At 48.9% G+C, this 22769-nt stretch overlaps 1 protein-coding gene across 1 annotated transcript in view; it reads left to right on the top strand.

Annotated features, from left to right (window-relative positions):
* The first annotated feature begins 1735 nt into the window (after nucleotides 1–1735).
* LOC119401628 (glucose dehydrogenase [FAD, quinone]) overlaps nucleotides 1736–22769 on the top strand; it is an 84365-nt gene continuing 63331 nt past the window's right edge. The window contains exon 1 of the mRNA XM_037668530.2: nucleotides 1736–2238. Within this exon, the coding sequence (XP_037524458.1) occupies nucleotides 2109–2238 (130 nt within the window). The 5' untranslated portion in view covers nucleotides 1736–2108. The remainder of the gene's footprint in view (nucleotides 2239–22769) is intronic.

The raw sequence follows: 22769 nt of genomic DNA, 5'->3' as shown, positions 1-22769 counted from the left end.
CACTCCCCCTCCCCCCACCAAATCTGCTTCTTCTCTCCCACTCCGTCACCGTTTATCTCCCTTCTCAAAGCCGTTGCTTGTCGTTGCTTTTTTTTTTCTTGCTTCGCGGGGCCAACCAACCGAGCCAGCGGCATCGGCAAGTGTTCCGTTTTCGCTACGTGCGCCCTCGTCTCGGCCGCAGTGCACGCCGTGCTACCGCGCGAAGCGGGTGAGCGAGTCAGGGACGTCGTCTCCGACGCTCGGTTTCTCGGCCAAGTTCAAGGCGGCACGCTCACCACGCGGTCGCACGCGGCGAAATCCGGCCAGCGTGCTTCCCCCACGGCTAGCCGGCCGGGCTTCCCCGTTCTACTGCGCCAGACTCGATCCCTCCGTCGAAAGTGGGGCTTCAAGAGAACTCGGAACTTCGCTAACCTTCTGGAACTCGGACCCTGGACATAGAGTCAGTACTTGGACCAGGTACCAGGCACACCACTCCGGAACGGGACTGTCAGAACTCGGCTCCTGGTAACTTCCGCTGTTCCGGCGCATTGGCGAATTTGATAATTTTCTCTCGTGGCAACCTGGATGAAAATAAGTTCTAGCGACATCGCGCCCATCGGAATATCTGCGAACGACCACAGCTCAAAAGTGATCGCCGAATGCCAGTCGAAAGCTGGTGACAGTTCGATCTTGGAGGGGCAATATTCCGCGTCTCGGACTCGACGCTGAAGAGGGCTGGTCTGGCACTGTCGTGGGCGAAGTCTAAGCAACTTGCAACCGCCAACAACTGTCAACATCTGCAGAACGACGACAAAAAAAAAAAGTTCTCCTTGGACTTGCCATCGGAAAGATCTGCACCTGCAGTTTTTTTTTTTTTTTTTTTGTCCATTCGCAAAGAGCGTTTCGACCCCTGCAAGCTTGCTACTGTGCTCTCAGCTCCTGGTTTGCCTGAAAAAAACACTGCTCTGTTTGTAGGGCTGCTGCTGGCGTCCCCACTTCGCGAGTGGCTTCGACAACTGCATTCCTTCAGGCTTACAAAACTTCGGTGCCATCGCGTGGACCGATTGTCTCTTGCTCTCTCGTGATCGTACGCAACGTCGGCAAAGAAGTCAGTCGTCTTGCTAGCCACCACCTCAGGGAGCAATAGAACACGCGGCCTCGCGTTCTTCGACAGTCTCCAAGGAGGCAAGGGTAAAAGGGGCGCCCAACGACTGGAGGGTGCTGGACGGATTAGTGCGGCCACATCGCTTCCCCGCCACTGTGATTGTTCCGGGACTGCACAGTCGGGACATCGCCCCAGCTGACGCCTCTTGTTCTGCAAGTTGACGTTTCTTTTCCGGGGAAGTTCGGTGACATCGGCGTCGTTCGGTGCACAACTGATAGCCCTGCGGTGCTTCTTTTTTTGTGCGAGTGTGTATTCTTGGAAAAGTGAACGAACTGTCGTCGCTGACGTGTGCCAATGTTCGTCAAGCTTATGCCGAGTCTCTGAATGCCGTACGCTACCGTGTCGAATAAGCAACGCGTTGTGGTTCCGGAAAGTCCTAAACAAACTTCAATGATAGATCTGTCGCTGACGCTGCGATTAAATCCCCGCACTACTGCTGAGCAAGAAATGCATCAAGAGCGGATTCTGAAAATAATTTTGGCATGAGAAGTGAACACTGACTCTTGTTGTAGAAGTTCTATGCCCAGCTTCGAGAATGCAGATTTGACGAAAAACTCAAGAAAACCTTTATAATAGAAACATCCCAGATTATCTAATCGCCGTGGTAATCTTTTATTTCCATCGGACAGTGCTTCAAAATATGGTTTCTGATTTAGAACTTCTTTTAACTTCGTGTCGTTTGACAGATTTTTGTGGTGCCAAGTGAAAACGTGTCCGAAGGTGCTTCTCCAATCAAGCAGACATTTCCCTTCTAAATGTCATTCGCCATAAGCCTGATTCTTGCGGCATCAGTTCAATCAGTGCCACACCGAGGGCGCTCAAGGACAGGTCGTGAAAATTGAAGTAAATCCTACTAGAGTTGGTGTGTGGTGAACTGCTAGGGATACGTTGCGTGTGTTGCTCGTGATTTTGTGCGTGCGTGTGTGTGGATTTCACGTGTTTCGACGCCGAGAGAACCGTCACTATGGTGGCCTTGGATATACCGTTCGTGCCAGCGATCATTCCGTTCACGGCCTTTCTGTTCGTTCGATTCGGTGAACGAATAGTGCCATTCCAGAGCGAACACATACAGAAGGAGTATGACTACATCATTGGTGAGTTTCTGAGCTTTCTTTGCGTGTGGTTTAGCTAGCGAAAAAGAACACAGGATATACGTACCCTGCAACAGTCAGATGGATCCCATCATTGGTAGCTAGGGTATTTAATAACTCCTGATTACTGCACTAGCAAATAATGAACACAAATACTTAGCGCAGAATTTTTTATGCAACTGGGCGCATTTTTCTCCGATCTTTGACAGATGTCATTTTAAAGGGATACTGACACGAATATTTTTTAGTTGGCCTTTTTTTTCCGTCAAATGAAAGGTCAAGCCCTCAAGATCGTAGAAAAGGTCGTGCTAAGCTCGAGTGTGCCCTGAAAAAGCAATTACAGCATGTTTACACAGCTAGTTTCGGTTCCTACTGTACCCTGACGTCACAACACGGTATGAGCTTCTCGTCACGTGCTTGCACAATATATAGTGACGTTTCTACGGTCGCTCCGTACCGTGGCTCCGTTGGTGACGCACAAGCGGCCATTTTAGAAGTTTTGATGACGCACAAGCGGCCACCTTGGAAGTTTTGGTACCCAACGTCGTTACAACTAGCCAGACTGCTGCGTGAAGTCACCAGAATTTGTACTGTAGCCTGACGTCAATCTAGTGTAGATTTCAGTAGGTGCGCCATGGAAAAATTGAATTCAATATGAAATTAAGTTATCTTATCAGCATCTGCTGAGCTTCATACTTGCTCGGAGCCGTCTCCGCGTATAGGAGATTCGTATGGCGCAGTAAACGCGCCTTTGAAAAAAGGTGTCAGTACCCATTTAAGGCTCGCAAATAAAACTTCGTTTCCGAAAAAAAGTTGTCCTACTGCAGACAGGCGTCGCGTCGACTAACCAAACGTGAAGAAGTGTTGAGCATTAGGCTTTTGAGAAATAAGACAATCTAACTAGGTGGTGTTTGTGTGTTCCCTCCTACGTGGTCGTCGGGGTTACGTAACCTTTTCTTCCTCCTCTCCTATCGTCAACTTCTAAGCATCACTTCCCTTTTCCTTACCGCTGAGCTTAAAGGCCACCTCCGGCGATTTTTTGGCCATGTCAAAGTAATGGTGCTTTTATGTTCCTGAGACGCTCCTGTTACGGGCCCGATAGCAGAAATACTCGGCAAATTGGAGAATAATTTTAAATTAGCAAAAAAGCGCAACACCGAAACCGAAACCCAACCGAGTGTAGTGTCTACGTATGACGTAAACGTTGTTACGAACGAACCGGAAGCCGTGCAAGGCATGCCGGTCACGCCGGCGCGGAGTATGAAAACTGTGACAGCCGGGAAGACCAGCGAAGCGCCGGCCAAACCAACGCTGTCTGTCGCCTTGTGCACAGCAGACGCTCGCTGTAGCGGCCGAAGCGCCGAAGTTAGCGGTGCCCCCGGCTGCGTCACTTCCGCCGCCTTCCAAATACTGACGTCACAGACGCAATGTTGCCAATAATTGTGGGAAGCCAGGAGGGCGTTTGCAGACAATCTTTAAAATTCATTTGCAAACAATCTGCGCATGTCTCGAGTTTGTAATTTGGAATAAATGACGGAAACGTGCAAAGGAACGTACCCAGCGAATTTCATTGAGATCCATCGACCTCGAAAAATCGCCGGAGTTGGCCTTTACGGAGTAGAATTACCCTCGGTTAAGCGCCCAGATTTTTTCAAATTTCTCGTTTGTGCTGCTTACGTGCTCTTGAAAAAAATCTAGGAACTTTACGCGCGCTATGCACCCGCGTGATTTACAAATGCTGCTTCCGCCTATTACGTGTAGAGAATCCGATTTATTTCATGGTTAACAACGTAACTTACTGTATGTTGGAGCGGTGTCTTGGTGTATTTTCTGATGCCCAGAGAACAATCTGTATTTAACAGTCGCCGACTTCTAGAACGAATCTTAAAGCTTCGGAGTTCAGTAACATCGCCTCACATGCAACTTCGCATTATTATGAAATAATGCAGCAAGCCACCTGAAATAATTACGCCTTACAGCTATCGGTCACCCTTCCTCGACGCTATCTTTCTCGCTAGTAATACACTGGCTCATGTCCTAAGGGACTTTAGGGTTCGCACGCGCAGAGCGCCACGGCGCGACGTAGTTCTTATTTGCCGCCTCAACGTCGCCAGCATCGGCCGCCACGGATACCAAGAAAATGAGACGTTCGCAGAACCATGGTCCCTCAATAGTATTGAGGGACCACGGCAGAACGCACAGACACGCTCAAGCACCGCCCTTCCGTGCAGCTTTCTAACGAATGCTCCTTGGGTGTCGCCATAATTTGCTCTGCGCAGTTGCAAACATGCGTGACACCCCCACCCCCCCCAAAAAAAAGAAAGAAAGAAAGAACTGTGCTGTCCAGTTTGTTTCTACTCGCTAGGCTGTGTGCCATGTGTAACTGTCGCATCCCGAAAACTATATTGACGGGTGCCTATATTAAAATTCATTCCAGTAGCGTTCCTCAAAAACCTGGAGTACTGACCATAACGCAAGCGTATTGCACAATACGAATTCTTGACATTTATCTTTGTTCTGGATATGTGACCTTGACCATGACTGACCGCCAAGCAGGAGCATCCGCCGTATTTCAAGAGGAAGTCGTCTTCATAACGGTCAGAAAAGGCCCGTTTGAAGCGACCTACGTGCAGCTGTGTTGTCCACGCAACGAGCGATAATTACCGAGCCGACATGAAAGGGGGAGGACCTCCCGTCGTGTTTAAGGGCGCATAATGACGTCGGCACGAAGGGTGTCAGGTAGACGCGCGCAACAAGGCTTCCGCCTTGCGTAAGTTGAAGGCCCTTTCTGTCTTTTTTTCGTTCCCTCCTCTCCCTCTCTCCGCTCTCTTCGCTCCCTCCTCGCGTGTTCTTATGCAGTCTCATTAGACAGGCCGCGCGCCCTGCAAGTGTTATGATGCAGAGGTCAATGACAGCAGCGACACGTTTTTATTCCTTCGTGTTCTGTCTGCATTCTGCAAACTAGGCGGATATACTTCTCAGAACCGCGATCTCTCGAGAATAATGCATATAAAGCGAGTAGTCAGCGCCACTTCATGGTGTGTCGAAATCTGTCCTGGTGTCAGGCCCGTAGCCAGGCAGAGGGGAGGGGGAAGAATCTGATGGAGGGTGATGTCTTACCGAAAATAAATTATGAAAATAGGTGTTTCCTTAAAATAGTCAAGGCCTTCATTCAGCAAGATCCCCCCCCCCCAACAAAAAACAAAAACCAAAGATTCCTGGCTGCGGGCCTGCCTGATGTGTTAGTATTAGCGTTTTAACGCCGTTTTATGAATGTAACCACTGCCCACACTTCATTACGTCATGGATCGTTTGGAGTCCCGTCCCTTTTCGGAGCAGAAGCTTTTGAGCGCTTGGAATCATGTAAACCATGCGCAGCACAGTGGAGTTGGCAGTTGAATTGACCACCCTTTGTGCATGCGTTTGTGTGCGTGCGTTTATCACATGAAAAATTGAAAAATTTCGCGGAATGGGGATTGAGCCCCAACACCCCCCCCCCTCTCCCTCTGCCTCTGGCTACGCCAGTGCGACATAATAATACAGACGATCGCGCTATACTCTTGTTCGTGTATTCCCTGTCCATGGTGGTTACGCCTTCCGTGCCAGCGTCCTCCACTAGAAACCTTTTCCGGCAATGCGTATTCATCCGAGCAAAGGCAAACACTATCACTTCACAAGGGTTCGGAGGTGGGCTAGATAGGTATCAGTTTTAATGATATCCCCGGAGATGTTAACCTGGTTTATCGCCTGGCTTGCTACTCCAGGTGCCGGATGATGACCATGATATGTACAATGATCACATCTGCAGACAACTAATACGTACTGTCACAAACATATATATATATATATATATATGTCGAGAAAAGATGATTCTAGGTCCGGGTAAATATACGCAGTGAAACAGACGCGCGTACGGAGCGATTATTGACGTTTCGGCCGCGGGTGAAGGCCGGACCCGCGGCCGAAACGTCAATAAATCGCTCCGTACGCGCGTCTGTTTCACTGCGTATATATATATATATATATATATATATATATATATATATATATATATATATATATATATATATATATATATATATATATATATATATATATATATATATAATATATAGAGAGAGAGAGAGAGAGAGAGAGAGAGAGAGAAAAGAATAATTGATAATGTTGCAAAGTCATTCATAGAGTGGGCGAGTTAGTCCGTGAACATTATGGCAGAAGCAGCGCAAAATACGGGACAGTGAACACACTGGGCACAGCGCTGTGCCCTGTGTGTTCACTGTCCCGTATTTTGCGCTGCTTCTGTCGTAACCATATCATTTATTTCTTCGGTTTTACGCTCCTTGTGCGGTGCACACGGAATGAGAGCACGGTGTACGCCCCGACACGGTGTACGCCGGGGGCATTGTGATTGAGTTCGAGGTCGGCCCGGCAGGGCATGCGATGACCCGATACGCAATACAGCTCGATCGGCCGGGATGCTTCCACAACACGGAAGCAGGAAAATGAAGAAATGCTTCCCCTCCCGCGCATTTCTGCGTGTCTTCCTATACGTGTATGGAGAGCCGTTGTCCCGGTACAAAGCTTCTGGGTGTTTCTTCCTTCATCCGATTGGTGGGCCTTCCTATTCACGCGGCCCTTGTTCCCGGAGAATGGTGCTTCATTCGTGGCAGCGGAGCTGGTGTTACGTTCCACCGCAATCGCTTCCTGCATCATGAGCAGATCGTTATCTTTCCTTCTCCCTTTCTCATGTCTGCTTCGACAATGTACGCGCCACAGTGCTCGGTTTTTCAGAACGGTTCATGCTTTCTGCCTTCACAAGATGGAGGGATCCGGTACTTGTTACTCGCACTTGTACTTCCCGGAAGGCCGTGATGCCCTTGTCACGTTCACGCGGAAGCTGTTGTTATTTTTATTGTTGTTCTTTACGTGACCTTGGTCCTTTTATACTAGACGGGCGCAGGCGCTATGCCTTGCTCGTGATAGGAAAGGGTTCAAAGAGAAAAAAAGTGTTAGCAATAGAAAACAAAATATGAGGCCTTGCATCTCAATGTCACGATCTCGCAACAAGTATGTATGTGTGGGGGCTCGGCATTAAAGTTCACCTCGTGGAATTCCTTAGCATTCACTGAAGACTGGTATACACTGGTGTTATTGAGTTCCGCAACCATTGCCCTGAGGCATTCTTCTGGCGATAAGCGTTGTCACGTTTATCGCCAGAAGGTCGTCTACATCGCTGCGGTGGGTCGAAAGATTTAAAAAAAAATAGAGAGAGAAACAAGGGCAGGAGGAAGCATCATGGCACATTTCAAAGAGTGAGCGTTCGCATTAAGATTTACCATCATAATAAATTTTAACACGAAAGTAAATCAGGAGCTCGGCACAGCTCTTGCGCGTAATACTGTGGAAGTTTATGGCATATTTTTTTCCCTTGCGGTTAGCACTAACTCAATGCCACGCTTTAAACGAATCATAGCAAAGCAGTTCTTATAAGTTGATTTTAAATTCCCATTTCCAGCCATTTGACTGGAATCAGCTCATTTGAATGCACAACAAGATTAAATAGCAAGAGCTGACTTCTGGCCTTGTTGGTACGACATATCTTAAGTGTTTAGCGCAGATTTATCCAGACGTCTTATCCCTTCTTGATAAATCTGCGCTAACCACTTCAAATAAGAATAAATAAACGCGGCACAACAAGAATAAATGCCACTGTTTCGCTATTCTTATGCCGAAATTTTAGCATTACCACGTCAGAGGTAGTGTTGGTGTACGGGAAGTTTTCGCATCAGGTATTGCTTTCGAAAACTTTGTAGGGGTCCTATCTGCGGTTCTTTTGGAATGTAATATATGACATTGTTACCGTATAACAAATAAGGTAAACCCGATTAGAAGCTGTCAACTTAAAAGATTTCACGGCGCCCGGCCCCGGTAGCTTCATGTTGGTGTCGTCGGCCATACTTTGAGTCCTTTCATTATTTTTTTTTACTTATTTGTTCGTTTGTATTGCCACGAATATATATGTCCCTGCCGAGAAATGCAGGTGCACGAGTTTGGCTGTCCAACTTTCCGTGATGCAGACTGATGTAACAGTTTCCTTTAGGTTACAGATAACACGGCAAAATCAAAGAAGCAACCCACACGCAAATGCGCACAAGCAAACGAAAAACTGGAACGCCGCGCATCGAGCAGGAATGCTGCGATCGGCCGAGTTTGCCGAACAAGACGGCCATGCGGGGATCCTTTCTAGCAGCGATACGCCTGCGGGCGCATCACTTTGGCCGTGCCTGGCTCGACCGCGTGAACGGAAACGACAACGAAAATTGCGGTTCTCCTCACTGGGCCTTGCCACTGCACCGTAACCCAATGACCCACGGCCGACGTTCCGCAAGAAGTCCCGGCGGCGACCACATTCCCAACGCCGAAATCGCGTCGCTCGCTCTTTATTGCCTCCGCTTAATCAGCCCTAATTAAGCCGTAGGAAGGGCAGACATGGCCGACGGGCACGCTGGTTCACATGAGTGCTGGTTCGACGCTTTTGTTAAGAAACTCATTTTTGTTGTTTGCAGAGATCTGCAGAAGAAAGCAGGTCTGTGTATGGTTGGTTGCCAACGATGCATTCAAACTTTCCGCGCCACATCTAAAGCAGCGAACAAAAGAGAAATAAAAAAGGCCGCGTATCTGAGGGGGTATGCACTTGACGTCATCCGCAAGGAGTGCTAGCGTCGTTCCAGGATGCCGCCATCTTGGCGGTCTCGGTGTTCGATGCGCTTACGGTGGCATTGTGGAACAATCTGTTTTTTCGCTTTTCTTGGTGCACCTGTGGACTGTAGTGGATTCAAGCGCACACGCACGTGGGTTAGATAAACCTGCGCGTTTGCGCTACCTGGAGAAAGTGCGTCTGTGCGGCGGCGTAGACCAACTTCAAGACGCTGAACTTCAACGCGATGTTGAACTGCTGCCCCGGATCGACTTTACCGACGTAAAAGACGTATACCTCGTTCACGCGACAAGTTTTGTGTCGCGTGAGCAACTAAAAGCTTACAAAACCTTGGACGGACACAATCTCACGAGCAGATGGGTGCAGCAGCCGGGTGTCAAGGTTCTCCCAGGCAGTACGATAGTTGTACACTCTAAGCCAAAAATGGAAAAAAGGAGAGTAACTGCCGGTTTTAGTCCTAAAGACCAACTGTTACTCCCCAAAAAGACCAACTGGAACAAGATGGCTGACATGGCTCAAGTTGGGGGAGTAAGCGTTTAGGGTTAGGTTGGAAGGGAGCAACAGAAGGACGAACGGCAACAGTTTCTCTCGGCGCGCAACCGCTGCTCTCCTGCAGGACGCACCCAGTATCGGTCGATGCATGGCCACATTTTCTTGCGGGCTGGCATAAGGAAACTAGTTTTTGTAAACTGAACAGAGAGATACGCACGCTAATAGGGACATTTGGCTTGTACGTAAACTTTTTAATGTTACCGTGTTGCCGGAACACATATGTTTTAGAAAGGTTTTACCTCCCCGTACGTAAACGGATACCTTTACGTTTGAATAAACCATGAAATGTTGATGATAACGGCATTTAAATTATATTTAATTTATATCAGATTGTATAACCACTGCAGAAATATCTCGAGGGGTTTTTAGCGTAGAATACCGGGTTATTCGACGATGGTGTCGCCATCTTGTGACGCTTCGTGCAACCATAGTCGTGGACACGTTTGTTTTCGCCTAGTGTTTTAGAGGAAAAAATGATTGAAAAGGTAACTAATTCGTAATAATGCCGCGACAAGGCATTTACACCAGAAGTGGAACGCACGATGTTTCTGAAATAACAATTTTTTGCTTGCCTGCTTCATCTTGTTCCCGCTAGATGGCGTCACCTATCCAGCCTGTCGGGGTATTTATGTTCGTTTTTACCGCTTCGGTATTCTAATTCTAGGTCACTCTAGTGACTCTAGCCGCTGAAACAAAGTGATCGCAATTATCGCTCGCACTTCGGCTTATTTTTACTCGGCGGCTGGAGCCTCGGCAAAGCGGGTATCGCGAGTAGCCGCGAACGAATGTGGATTTTCGAGATAGGGCCGTAAACGTAAAGCTAATCTGGAGAGTAGTTCACGTTCCGTAAGGGCCCGCGTATGCGCAGATTCGTTCCGGCAACTCGTAACACGGTAACGTAAAGCTAAAAGCCCACAATACAAGCTAAAATCACCCAATAAAAGGCATGGTTGCACTAGAACGCCAGCACCTGAAGCTGTTGTCGTCGCAAGTCAAATGGCGTGTTTGCGTATAACAGTTGGCATAAATATATAGCCTGAGAGTGTGGCAATAAAATGCGAAGCTTCGCGAGACTCCGTGTATACTTCGCGACAAACAAGCGGTTGAGAGAAGTACACAGTTGATAGACTTTACATTTTCGGTTTTATGCTGACAACGAGACTGACAGCGAGCTTACGCCGCTGCCTCCCCTACCCCCTCATCTCTACCTTGTCACTGGCTGATTTTGCCGGGAGGACAGTTATCGCAATCGGGTCCGGTAGTTTGAATTTGTGTTTAATCTCAGAGCAAACGGACGTTATCAGCTCGGGCGGTGTTGTCTTTTCAAAGGGGAGGCGACTCTTCCGCAAAAGATATTATTATTAATATTGATATTAATAATAACAATGATAGTAAAGAAGAAAACACACCTCCGGGCAAAAAAGAAAAAAAAAACTGGCCTTTTAGCTAGCGCAAAGGGAGCACGGCAAAGCCTGTGTTTTCGTGAGAGACTCATTGCCTTGACGTTTTCAGATGTATACATTGTTACCTTCTATACTCTTTCGAACATCACCACTGGTTCTGCACGCCTATACTCATTTCACTAACATGTCAGAACGCGCAACGACCCGTCGGTACCTACATAACCCCGTTTCCTTTCTGACGGCGCCGTAGCGTTTGGTGGCGCAGTGGTTAGCGTGCGCGCATGGTGATTAAGTGGTCGCGAGTTCGAATCCTGTGTGTTTGTTGCAAATTTTCTGAAATTTCTTTCTGAACGAGATGTCTGTGTATAATTTGTACATCCAAACAAATATGTGTATAAACCTCAATGTGCTCTAGAAGTCAATCAAAAACGAATTTTTTTTTTGGCCCAAGAAGAAACTAAGGAGTAACGGGAAGGAGCATCCGTTGCTCCCTTGAGGAGCATCAGAAAGGAGTAACAGTTGGTCCTCAAGGAGAGCAACGGTTCGTCCCCTTGCCGTTGCTCCTTTTAGGAGAGTAATGGGAGTGGCAAAGCACTTGCTCCCTCAAAGGAGGAACCCCTATACCCCCGTTCCTCTCTTTTGGCTTAGAGTGTAGATAGAAAGGTACGCAGACTTCCCTCGTCCACTTGTAATCGCGTTTATTGTGCCGTGCGAGCGCTCTGTCGATACTGTAAACACGGTAACGGGATTTCGTGGCAGGAAAGGGATCACAGCAATTGCTGCAGTGGCTGTTTACAAATGACTTTTGCTTCTCAACAGCTGCTGCATGCCGTGCTAATCTGTAACCGAGTTATTGCAGCTGTTTAGTGCAGGCGTCAAAGTTCTGCCGTGCAGCACAATCGCTGTGGTCAGAAAAGTAAGCCGATCCCCGTTTATTTCTAATCGCGTTTTTTTTTTTTTTCTGTCGTGCTAGCGCCGTTTGAAACCCGTAAACAACCAACCGAGGCAGCATTCTGATCCACAGGCTTCTTTTTCGTGTGATTGTTACAACCAAACACGGCACAGTTCACCATTGTCGCAGCTGGCTGACGTGCAATCACGGCACGTACAGTTTCTCCGCACACGCAAATAAATTCGTTCAAAGACTTTTCACGTAATAAATACGCACCGCGCACAAGACACTGCTATGTGTGAGCTAAGCAAGACGGCTTGCACAGCAGAGACCTTCGACACTTCTTTTACAACGCGCGCACAGTGAAGACGGAGAACGCACACAGAACGTAGCCCGGTACTGCTACTGCGCTCACGGACGGCCGGACCGCCAAGATGGCGTCGCTGCCCGGTGATGCTATCGCCACCTGGCGGATCAAGGTTCAGTGCATACCCCCTATATACGCTGCAAATGTCGTCGAAAGACGATAGTCTTGTGCCGGCCGTTTCTGCGCCGTTTCAGCGCAGCCTAAGAAACACTACGGTCTTTCGAATTACGCATCTATGTATTTTCTAGTAAAGGAACCCACCACCTAATACATATTGATGTTGCGCCTCAGATAGGAGTAATATTTGCTTTTTAAGTGACAATGCTCACAAGTATGAACGCACCGACCAGTTCAACGTGGCTGGGCGTTAGCAAGTGCTTAAACTGCGGCCGGGTGGTTTAAATTGAATCGTGTGACAGACAGACCAAAATTTCTGCGTTTAAGTTACCGAAGAAAGACTATCGACTTTAAAAAACAATTAAGAAGCCATCATCACCATCGTCCTTATCTGTTATTATTATTATTATATTATTATTATTATTATTATTATTATTATTATTATTATTATTATTATTATTATTATTATTATTATTATTATTATTATTATTATTTGGCGTTTTATTGACTGTGGGGTCTCTCCCGCTGAAGCGGGAGAAACCTCACCTATTTCTGCAAGCCATAAGGGAGCACGGGCTGTCCTTTCCAGGATTGGAAAGGACAGCCCGCCTTCTCAAGACACGAGTGCCCACACCTCTGGGCGTCAGGCAGGGCTACCTCTCTCCCCATCATAAAGCCCGGTAGGTCCCTGGGGGCACTGGGAATCAAACCGGCACGGCCCACATTAGAGGAGTATCTGTACAATTTGCAGTGCCGTCATCATCACCATCTTCGTCATCAGCCTATTTTATGTCCCCTACAGGGCGAACGCCTTTTCCACTGCGCCTGCTGCTTGCTCTTGCAGTAAACATGGCGTCCCCGGTGCCGGCGGTACCGTGTGCGGCTGCGAACTCTCCTTTTAGTTCTCCGAGGAGGCTATACTCTAAGTGTGACAAGAAGTGGGTCTAAGCAAACGAAGCAGGTTATCTGCAACGTCTACGCTGGAGTAAGGCGCCGTCAGCCCGAGCTGTCGACGAATTCTGTGTGCCGGACTGTCGCCGAACTCGCCGGAGTGAGAATGCGAACGGTAACACGAATCAAGGCTGAAGCTCTGCGGGCCCCACTTTCCTCTCCAAAGCGTAAGAAACTGGATTTCTCGGTCTCGGGCGAAGCTGGGAAGCGCATGACCGCCAAGACGAGGCTGCTGCGCTACGACACGTTTGCGTTGGCAGCATTGCGGCGCAAAGTGCACAGCTATTTCATGCGCAATGAACTGCCTACGGCCGAGAAGCTACGCAACGACGTGATCAGCGACACTGACATGGACATGCCGACACAGTTTGCTAAACACACTAGCGCTGCGAGCAAGCGAAAACCGAAACTGGAACTGAAATCGGCTGCAAGCTGCCGGACTACTTGCGTAGTAACCCAAATGTGCGGAGGCCTCGCCTCCGTAGCCTTCGCTCCAATGTCAAGAAAAGCTGTCGCCGAGCGACGCTCCTGTCGCCGCGCTGTGACCGAAACATGGCGCGCCACGTCATCGCTTCCGCGCATGCGTGGACTACCCACCCGGAAAAGGTTCAATGCCATATCACCCTTTTCTGGTCTGCTGTGCGTGTGCCGTGCGATTTCAAGCACCATTGTTATCTTGTCAGCAGGGGGCGCTTCCTTTGTGGTCAACCTCTCCCAGCCCCTCACGTCAGTGTTCATCCCTAACCACATCGTTACCAGCGCGTGCGTCCAACTCTGTAATGCAGGAATGGATTACAGCTCCCACTGTCCATTCACGGAATAAGCCACGCCGCTTTGTGGCCGCGTTTCCTTGTCTGGGAGCGGCAGCCAACCTGGAAGCTTCCTTCGTAGCTAGCTTTTCGCAGCCCTGCCATGAGCTAAAGGGTGTAGAGTTTGCAAGCAGAGAGAAAAGTATGGAGAGTGCCGAGTTTGAAGACACCATTATACAGCGACAAATGTCTCCCCGTTTGTGAGGCTAAAGAAAGAAGATAACTTCTGACATGACGTTCTTCTTGGTAAATGCACGACGAGGCTGATGCAGGTGCGTTGTCAATGGCTGCGAGTCATGGCCTCGCCAGTGTCTTATTTACTGTTTTTGTTGTTGAGGGGTCTAACACGTAGCTACCCCGCATGTTGAACGTCCGCTACATATTTTCACAATTTGAATGCGTTGTACTTCTGGGTATGCTAAGAAATCTTTCATCCAAGAGCTGTAAAAAACGATGCACTTGGCGAATTGGTTTAGAAACAAACGAAACGCATGAAATGATCGCTCATATTTACTTTTGCACACAAGACAATAAAAACACGGCGTTCATGGCCATTTCTTTTTTTTTTTCTTTACAGCACCCAATAACAGTCGCACGCACCCGGTGTGCCACCCCCTTGCATATATATAGTCGAATACAACTTAAGAAGTCTGGAGAGGCTTCGCCAGATGCCGCGACTAAAGAAATGGTTTCGCTCATGCACTTAGCTATGCTCTCCGCAGGCGGAGTCGCCGGCCATCCGGCTCACGACGTCAATATTGGTCGTTATCCCGTTGTCAACAGTAGAAAACCTTTCTCATCGAGCTGCTACAACGGCATGTGAAACACCTCTATTCCGGTGGAATCACGAGTGTCCATACTCCATACGAAGTGTTTATGGTTTGGTTGCAAAGCCTAGGCGAAATATCGCTCATAATAATTCATGAAGGAAAAAATCAGGCAAGAGGCCCACAAATAAATGCAACATGAACGTAGTTTAAGGTTGATGTACAGGCTGATTTAGCAGATACAGTAACACAGCATAACAATCAGTTACGTATGTACGACCGTTGTACTTCAGTTTGTTTGCCTCATCATTTCCGCGCTGTCAGACATTTGCACGAAGAATACTGTAAGACTTTTGTTGTCGCCCTACGGCGGGCCACACACGGAACCGAACCGAAGCCAACCCCGCCACGTGTGACTCCGTGTATCGGCGACCTGGCCAGGATCGACAAGAATTCCTGCCTTCGTGGAAAGGCAACGGGCTGGAAGACAAAAGAAGCGAAAGCTGTTTCTCTCTCTCACTCCCCTTCTCCGTCGATCCTTCTCGTCCTCCCGACAGTTCAGCTTCGAGGTGCGAGCCGTCTCGGCATTGTCGGGAGAAGGTTGAAAGAAGAGGCAACCTTCGTCTGTGTCATATTCGGCGGCGGAGGGAGCCGCCATTTTCCCTTGCCGCGTTCGTGGTCCCCCCTCTCAAGACAACGACGCCGTAGCAGTCACCAAGAAAAAAACCGTTCGGCGAAGCCACGCGCCAGAAATGAAAAGTGTGTCGCCTTCATCGTCGCTCACGGTTACCTGGCCTGCTGAGAGTCGACGGAGACGTGCGGATGGGAAGGATCATCGTACGGTTCGCCGGCGTGTCTTCGGTTGCCGCTGGGGGCCTCCCCTCTCTTCTAGCCCGTGGCGCCCTCGTGCCGTAATGCTCGCTCAATCCCGACGGACCGAGAGGGGCGGTCGTGATGCTCTTATTTTCAGCGCATACTTGATGGCTTGCTCGTCTTTATCTCCGCAGCGTGTCCCAGGTAAATTGAGGCTGTCGCGGTTGATTGGTTATACGACTCTTCGGCATTGCCACGGTAGTGCTATCTTTCGGTAGCGCGCTCCGCTTTCCGGTCGAGCGGAGAGGTTGATTTCGGCTTTCTAACGCAGTCTTCGTTGCGTATCCTTTTTGTCGGTTCGCGCTCGTATGGAACGCAGAGGGCCCATAGTTACAGCACGTGCGGAACGTTCCCGCAAGTCACGGCTGCGAAACGCATCAGTACATTGCAGGAACGTTCGTGTGTTTGCGGAGCGTTTTCACTGAACTTGGTCAGCCAGGCGGCGCCATCGAGTGCCTACATCAGGCCACCATAGCTGTTGGTCGTTCAGAGATCCGGCGTATGACCGTCTGATGCTATGAAAAAAGATGAGGAAAGATATCAAGGACAACACGCGCGACGAAGCACTATGATTATAGTCCTACGATGACGAATGCGCGTGCGACCACATGTATTGCGACTGCTGCGCTGGCGCCCCTTGCGAATGACGTCGCGTGAATACCTTCCGTATACTGATGTGATCTGAAAATCGCTGAGGGACTTTAGGTTTAATTGCACACCATCTAGGTGTTGGACGATTGAATACATTTTCTGGGGAACGCAGAATTGCCGACGTCGCTGACACCGTGACTTGAGAGTACTTCATAGCTGAACAGTGTTTTCTGGCTATGTATGAATCATAACCCGTTTTCCAAAAGTTGTTGCCATGTCAAAGAACTATTCGTCAAAAGCGGCTAGTCCGGATATACAACCAAAGCGACCGGCAGGTATCAAATCTAAGAATCCGGTCATAGGATTACTACTCGGAACATAGAGGAACCTAGCCGCACCGCCATGATCCTAAGTATAAGTTCAGAGTTTGATTATACCTGCAGTTAGTCGTTTTGATGCGATATCATAAGCGTTTACTGGAGGGTAAATTGTGGCCACCAAACGATGGAACGCTTGCACTGCGTAGACTCATGGACACTGTTTGTCCGAGCACTTGCGTCTACGCTACATAGGGTACGGCCTGCCAACACGTGTATTGCAACTTCATATTGCACACTTCATATTGCAAGCCTAATTAATTTCAGATGCCACATGTCGCCGTCTGACAACAATCCAAGGGCTCTGCACCGCGAAGAAAATGATTGCAGGTGATAAGTAGTGCCAAATATTCAACGCGATTGCGTTCATGACTAAAGAGTACATCACACATCTACGTGTTGAAAAGCTGCTGCCCCAAACAAAAACGATTAATTTAAGCGTATATTTCTGCGAACATGATCGATGGCGATGCCATGGGAAATTCACACCTTGTGGCCTCCTTTCGCCACTACGCCTTTGTCGTGTCAAGAGTTTCGAGGCCGCGCATCGCTGGACAAGTTAAACGCACACCTGAGCAACGGATTCAAAACGTTCGCAAGAGTGCCTCAATATGAAGGCAGAGCGGTTTTATATACAATATGCGGAAACACGCGATTGTTTCCGAACCATGTTGTGCGTACGCTGCCTGGTCGACACGAGATCCCACATACCGCCGACGCAGATGGAATGCTAGACGAAATCAGAGGGGCGCGACCAACTGTCTGGATAAGAGGGTGGGGAAGGAGACAGTGCTTGTTCACAACCTCCTCCTCGCCCCCGAGACTCATACGCACACAAACGCACTCACTCCCGTGCACCACACATGCACACACAGAGACACGCACACTTCAGTGCCTTGCAGTGGTCCGCGCACGCTACGCGCTCGGGCGGACGCGATGCTCCTCTTGGGCAGCCTGCTGTGACCACCTCGGCAGGCCCTGTTGGCACATCCGCACACAACACTGTCTGTCCGCGTGCCGCCGCATCCACACCGCAGCGAGGAAGGGACCGCCAAGCAAACACGAATGCCCCCTCCCCCCCTCTCGTTCCTTCATCTGCTTGCGCGAGATAGTCACGTACGCCGAACAGGTTTCCTGCAGCACTGCTGAATGGCGTTGACCTGTGTGACACTGGGACCTTTTCGTGCCGCCAGCGTAAAGCGCGGTCTTCCAGCACAGTGTCGCCGCCTACGTCGGAGGTAAAGGCGGCAACAATGACATTGAAACAACGCTGGTTACGGCATTAAACAGCCGTAACCAGTGGCTGGGTTCTGCCGGATCGCGTCCGCGGGCAAAGCGATGCGTAGAGCAATTTTCGGCGCCCTTCGACATCGCCGGTGCCTCTCTCACAAGTGTCGCGATACTCGGCGGCGGCACTTTCCACATATAGTTGTGCGCCTTTGTCTCGTGGCGTGGAGATCACGGTAGCGCTGCTATCAGCTTTTGCCCTTTTGGACTCGCTATGTGACCGACGCTTGTCGTTCGCTCGGAGAAAGAAGAGCGGGAATTGAAGGCGCACCTACGCACACAGAAACACAAATGGACGCTAAAACGACGTGAAGCCGCTGCCGCGGAACGTGCAGCCGCCGCTGCTGGCTTCGCTGGCTTCCGTCTTCGCAGTAGTACAAGGGGCCAGATTTTTTTTTTCTCTTGAACATATGCCTATCACCTTATGGCAAAAGAATGATCTGCTGCTGATTCGAAGGACGCGGGATCCAACCCGGCCGCGGCGATCGCATTTCCATGGAGGCGAAGTGCCAGAGGTCTGTCTATTTTGCTATTACTGTATTAGAACAGAAACTTGGGCTAGTTGGCGGTTCATCATTCTTTTTCCTAGTTGATAGCAGCGAGTCCTCCTCCCCCCCCCCCCCCCTTCCCCCGAAAGCTGTCTGCAGCCAAAGTGCTTTTGCACTGCCTCCGGGATCGCCCTACTTTTGACCAAGCGATGATGTGAAGTGACCTTATGTTGACGCCACTGATTTTGGAGATCTGTGATGTCATAATGACTTCATTTGGTGAGGTTTTCATATGACTACTTTTGCGCAAAGCTCGTGATAACGCCGACGGTCACTCTTGACACTTGATGAGGCATGTAAGGCTTTCGCCTTGAAACCGGCTAATCGTGCGTATGACAACATTTAGTAATACGTGCTCCTCCTCCTACTGTCACGTGCGTGTGGCGTCGTGCACTCAAGACACAAACACCACCACGTGTGTCGCGAGGGTTCCAGTCGTGCGAGCGTCGTGTTGTCAAAGGCGCGTGCGTGGCGACTTAGAAAAGAAAACCACGCCGTCTCTGGCCTCGTTTCGTGACACTGCCATGAAGTAAGTGTGCGATCCGAGAATGAGAGAAAAGAAGCAGATAAAGAACAGCAGCAAGGGAAAAAAAAACAGATAAAAGGACGAGATGGCGTCAGCGGTCGTAACAGAGCCATGAAAGTCAGCGTAAAAGGGAACGGCAATTTCAAGAGCGAGAGTTCGAGCGCAAAAATTGGCGCAGTCGCCGTAGGATCATCATTTCACTGCAGACCCTCTGAAGCGTTTCGAGGCGTTCGATCAAAAGCGCACTGCCCGAAAGTGGATTCGGGTATGGAGGTCATCAACCTGAACAACGGTTATGCAAGGCACTGAGTTTCGGAATGCAGGGCTACGGCTTGATGGTCGCTGCTGTTATTTGGGTCTAGAAATTGGTCTTGAAGGGGTCTGGTTACTTTTATTCTCAATTTCATGCGTTGTTTGTGGAAATAATTACTAGCGGGGTGTGTGGGTTCAGGTGTAAGGGTTCACTCCGTACTCAGGCACTGTGTGAAATCATGTATTAGGCGTGTTTGTCACTGCGCAGCAGCTGTGTAGCTGAATTTATCTGACGACATACTGCTGGATTAGTTACGGCTAATCGAGAAGCACTATGCAAGATACCGCCAGGAGTGTCAGTCAGGCGAGTAAGCACTAGGATAAATTTATAGATAAAGCAGGTGGGCAGCTTCTATATAGTATAATCTATCTTGATCCCAGAAACGAAGGTCTCCACGGTAATCAGCCGCCAGAACTGTTCGGGGCACCTATCAACGATTCATTGTACACTTCACATGCACATGAGTGCGTGCGGTTTGTTTCCACGACAACAACTAAAAACCATACCAAGGTTCCCGAAAAACCCTGACCGCACTGTTTTGACAGAAACTCAGACTGAGCGTACGTTTCATTTTTTGTTTGTTTTTCTTTCCTGATTGTGCCTGCTTGGTGTTGTGCTTAATATGAGCAACACTCTAAGAACTTAGGCACGCTATTTTCTAATAAGCATGCTTTTCAAATTAGGCGCCTATGCTCAGCTTCGCAGGGGGCACGGTTGAATTGTCACTAGTCTCTCTAACCAATTACCGATCATCCATAAAGCAAAAACCACAGTGCAAACAACTTGCGCTGAGTGTTCCTCTCGGCAATCTTCCAAGCGATCTCACCATTATGCTCGAATTCGCAGCACTGTCGCCCGTATAATGGTCTATTATATTGCATTTATTTCGACGTGCTAGAGCAAAGCGTTTAGCTAGATTGCTGGGTATCATCGGGCGCCCTCTATGGCGTAACACGCAGACCATCTTCAATATTTCCTTTCAGTGGTCTCGCTAATTCTGTATTTTTCTTGCGTTTCCCTTTTCTCTTCTTTTCTTGTTGAATGGCGCAACCATCTCGAGGGGTACACATCCTAAGGAGCTGCTGTGTGTTTGCACTTCGTAACGCGGTCAAGTGTGGTCTGACCACTTCTGTACCTTTAAGCGTGTCAAGTAGCTCTGGGGGCAAGGAGGAGTGCCGAGCGCTGTTTGACTAGTAAAGATGCCGTTGAACGTCAGATCAACGGCTTTGAGGAACAGGTTTTGCGGCTGCCTGCCTCATAAGAGACCTGGAAGAAGGCTCAGCAGGAGATGGGATAAACCTCTGGTTATGTAGGCACTTACATTGGATGTCGTAGCCTTGCGTTGTCAGTTGCGTCACGTGATCGATTGTGCCGCAACATGTCCAATAAGAAGGTACCAAACTTAAGGAGGATATGAAAGGAAAGTGAAGACGTACATTTACGATGCAGTTCCAAACTAAGCTTCAAGCGTCTGAGTCAACGCGAACGGCCCAAAAAGTCAGGCGATCACAGATGACGTCGTTATGACTTAGAGATCGACGGAGACTGTGACGTCATCATGACGTCGCGTAACATGACGTCATTGCATGACATTTTCGCTTAGTCAATGGTCGGCAGTTGCCGGAGGCTGTAAAACACCACGAGACATGGGCGTAGCCGGGGGGGGGGGGGGAGGTTAGGGTGTAAACACCCCCCCCCCCCCGCCCGAACTTTTTCACTTGTGCATGCGTATACATGCAGGCAGACGTCAAACGCACGCCCAAACATGCATTACGCAGGTTGACCATCCCTTCCTCCCCCCTCCTCCCCCTTCGAAAGACATTTGAGGCTACGTTACTACAACGAGTGGTGCAGAAAGATTCAGGCGGGAAGGATCGACAAAATCGACTGAAAAGAAAAAGATGGCATTGTCATTTCGAGCCCTCTTAGTGAATGCATCAGGGCCCGTGTGACTTTTTATACTTTCCATGTTGAAGGCCCCATGTTGGGGGTAACGTGGTGAACCTATCAAATTTGAGCGCTTGTTGGGCGTTCTTTCTTTTTTTTTTTTCGTTACAAACGCTAAATGTCGTGAGTGGGTCAGCGGAACACTGTTTACACAAAGAAAGCCGGTCATGCCGCATTGGCCTTCTCTTGAATCTGTGGTAGAGGGTCGGAGTACTGAAACGGACCCCTGAAAAGTACGTACTGACGCCTCAGAATGTAGATTTCTAACGCCAATTCAAGCTTGTCATGGGGGCCGTGACACCGTAAGATGAGCGAAATCGTCAGCGCAATAGATGAAGGTACAGCGCATATGACGAAGTTGGTGAGGCGCGGAAAATATTAGACGATCAAGGCTTAAGGGTGTACGTATGGTTGAGAGCAATGCTAAAACAAGAAGAAACTTACGGATGCGAGCACCATGGCAGCCTCGTCTAGCGTCCAGGTCCTAATATCCGCCCTCATTTTTGCGTATGTCGATCTTTTGTCTCATATGCCATACGTTCATGCCTACTCACTCAGCTTAGGTACAAAATAATGCCTTTTAAAACACCACACACTACAGCTACGACCTTTAAAACAAGCCATTTGGGTTTGACGGCGTCCATGCATTGCAAACGACAGCATATAAACAAACAACGGCTCGGTTCACCCACCACTAAGGGCTCCAACGTGCGTGACCGTAACGAATGCAAATCATACGAGACAACAAGGCAAAGCCAAGAAATTATGAATAGCGGAAATAATTTGAAGTCGTGCTCCATCTCGGTGCATGTAGTTTACACAGTCACGGACATGACCGCGCCGTGTGCGTGCGTGGGTGCCCGCCCACTCCAAATTACGGTGACGAACTAAAGTTGAGTGTGCTGTAGTCTTTCTGCGTTGGCGCCCGAACTTTTACAAAGCCAACGTGACTTTCGAGACCCGTGACGCACGCGACGAAGCATGGACCCCGAGATCGTGCACTTATCAGGTCGTTCCGTAGTTTTCTGCACCAGCTCATTTTACAGGTCATGTTAATTTCGCATCCCGAACGTTTATACGCCCCTGCAAATTCCCAAAGTGTGAACTAACAACAGGTGGCATCTTCATTACCATTTGACTTTAAAATATTAAGGAGAAACGTCAACGGAAATTTATATAAGGAACCACACTATGTATTGTATGACCCAGCACGTTAATATTCTGATATATGGCTATCCTGTACAGTATTTCAGGTACCTTAAATTGCAGGACGACATAGAAGAACTGTCTAGGCCACGCGAGGTAATGATCATTCCGGACTAACACTTTGCATAAAAATGCATGGAAAATGGGGATGCGCAAGAAATCCACGTCTATTGTTCGTATTGCTTTCCCAAACATTGCCAAAACGTAACCATTAAGAAAATAACGAACAGTGTAACGTTGTACCACAAACAGTATTATCATTACTCTTTCAAGCATAGCGTGAGACTGCT

Source organism: Rhipicephalus sanguineus, chromosome 8 (genome assembly GCF_013339695.2).
Source record: "Rhipicephalus sanguineus isolate Rsan-2018 chromosome 8, BIME_Rsan_1.4, whole genome shotgun sequence".
NCBI classification, from domain to species: Eukaryota; Metazoa; Arthropoda; class Arachnida; order Ixodida; family Ixodidae; genus Rhipicephalus; species Rhipicephalus sanguineus.
The sequence above is the reverse complement of the archived record's forward strand: the minus strand, read 5'-3'. Positions and strand labels throughout refer to the sequence as shown.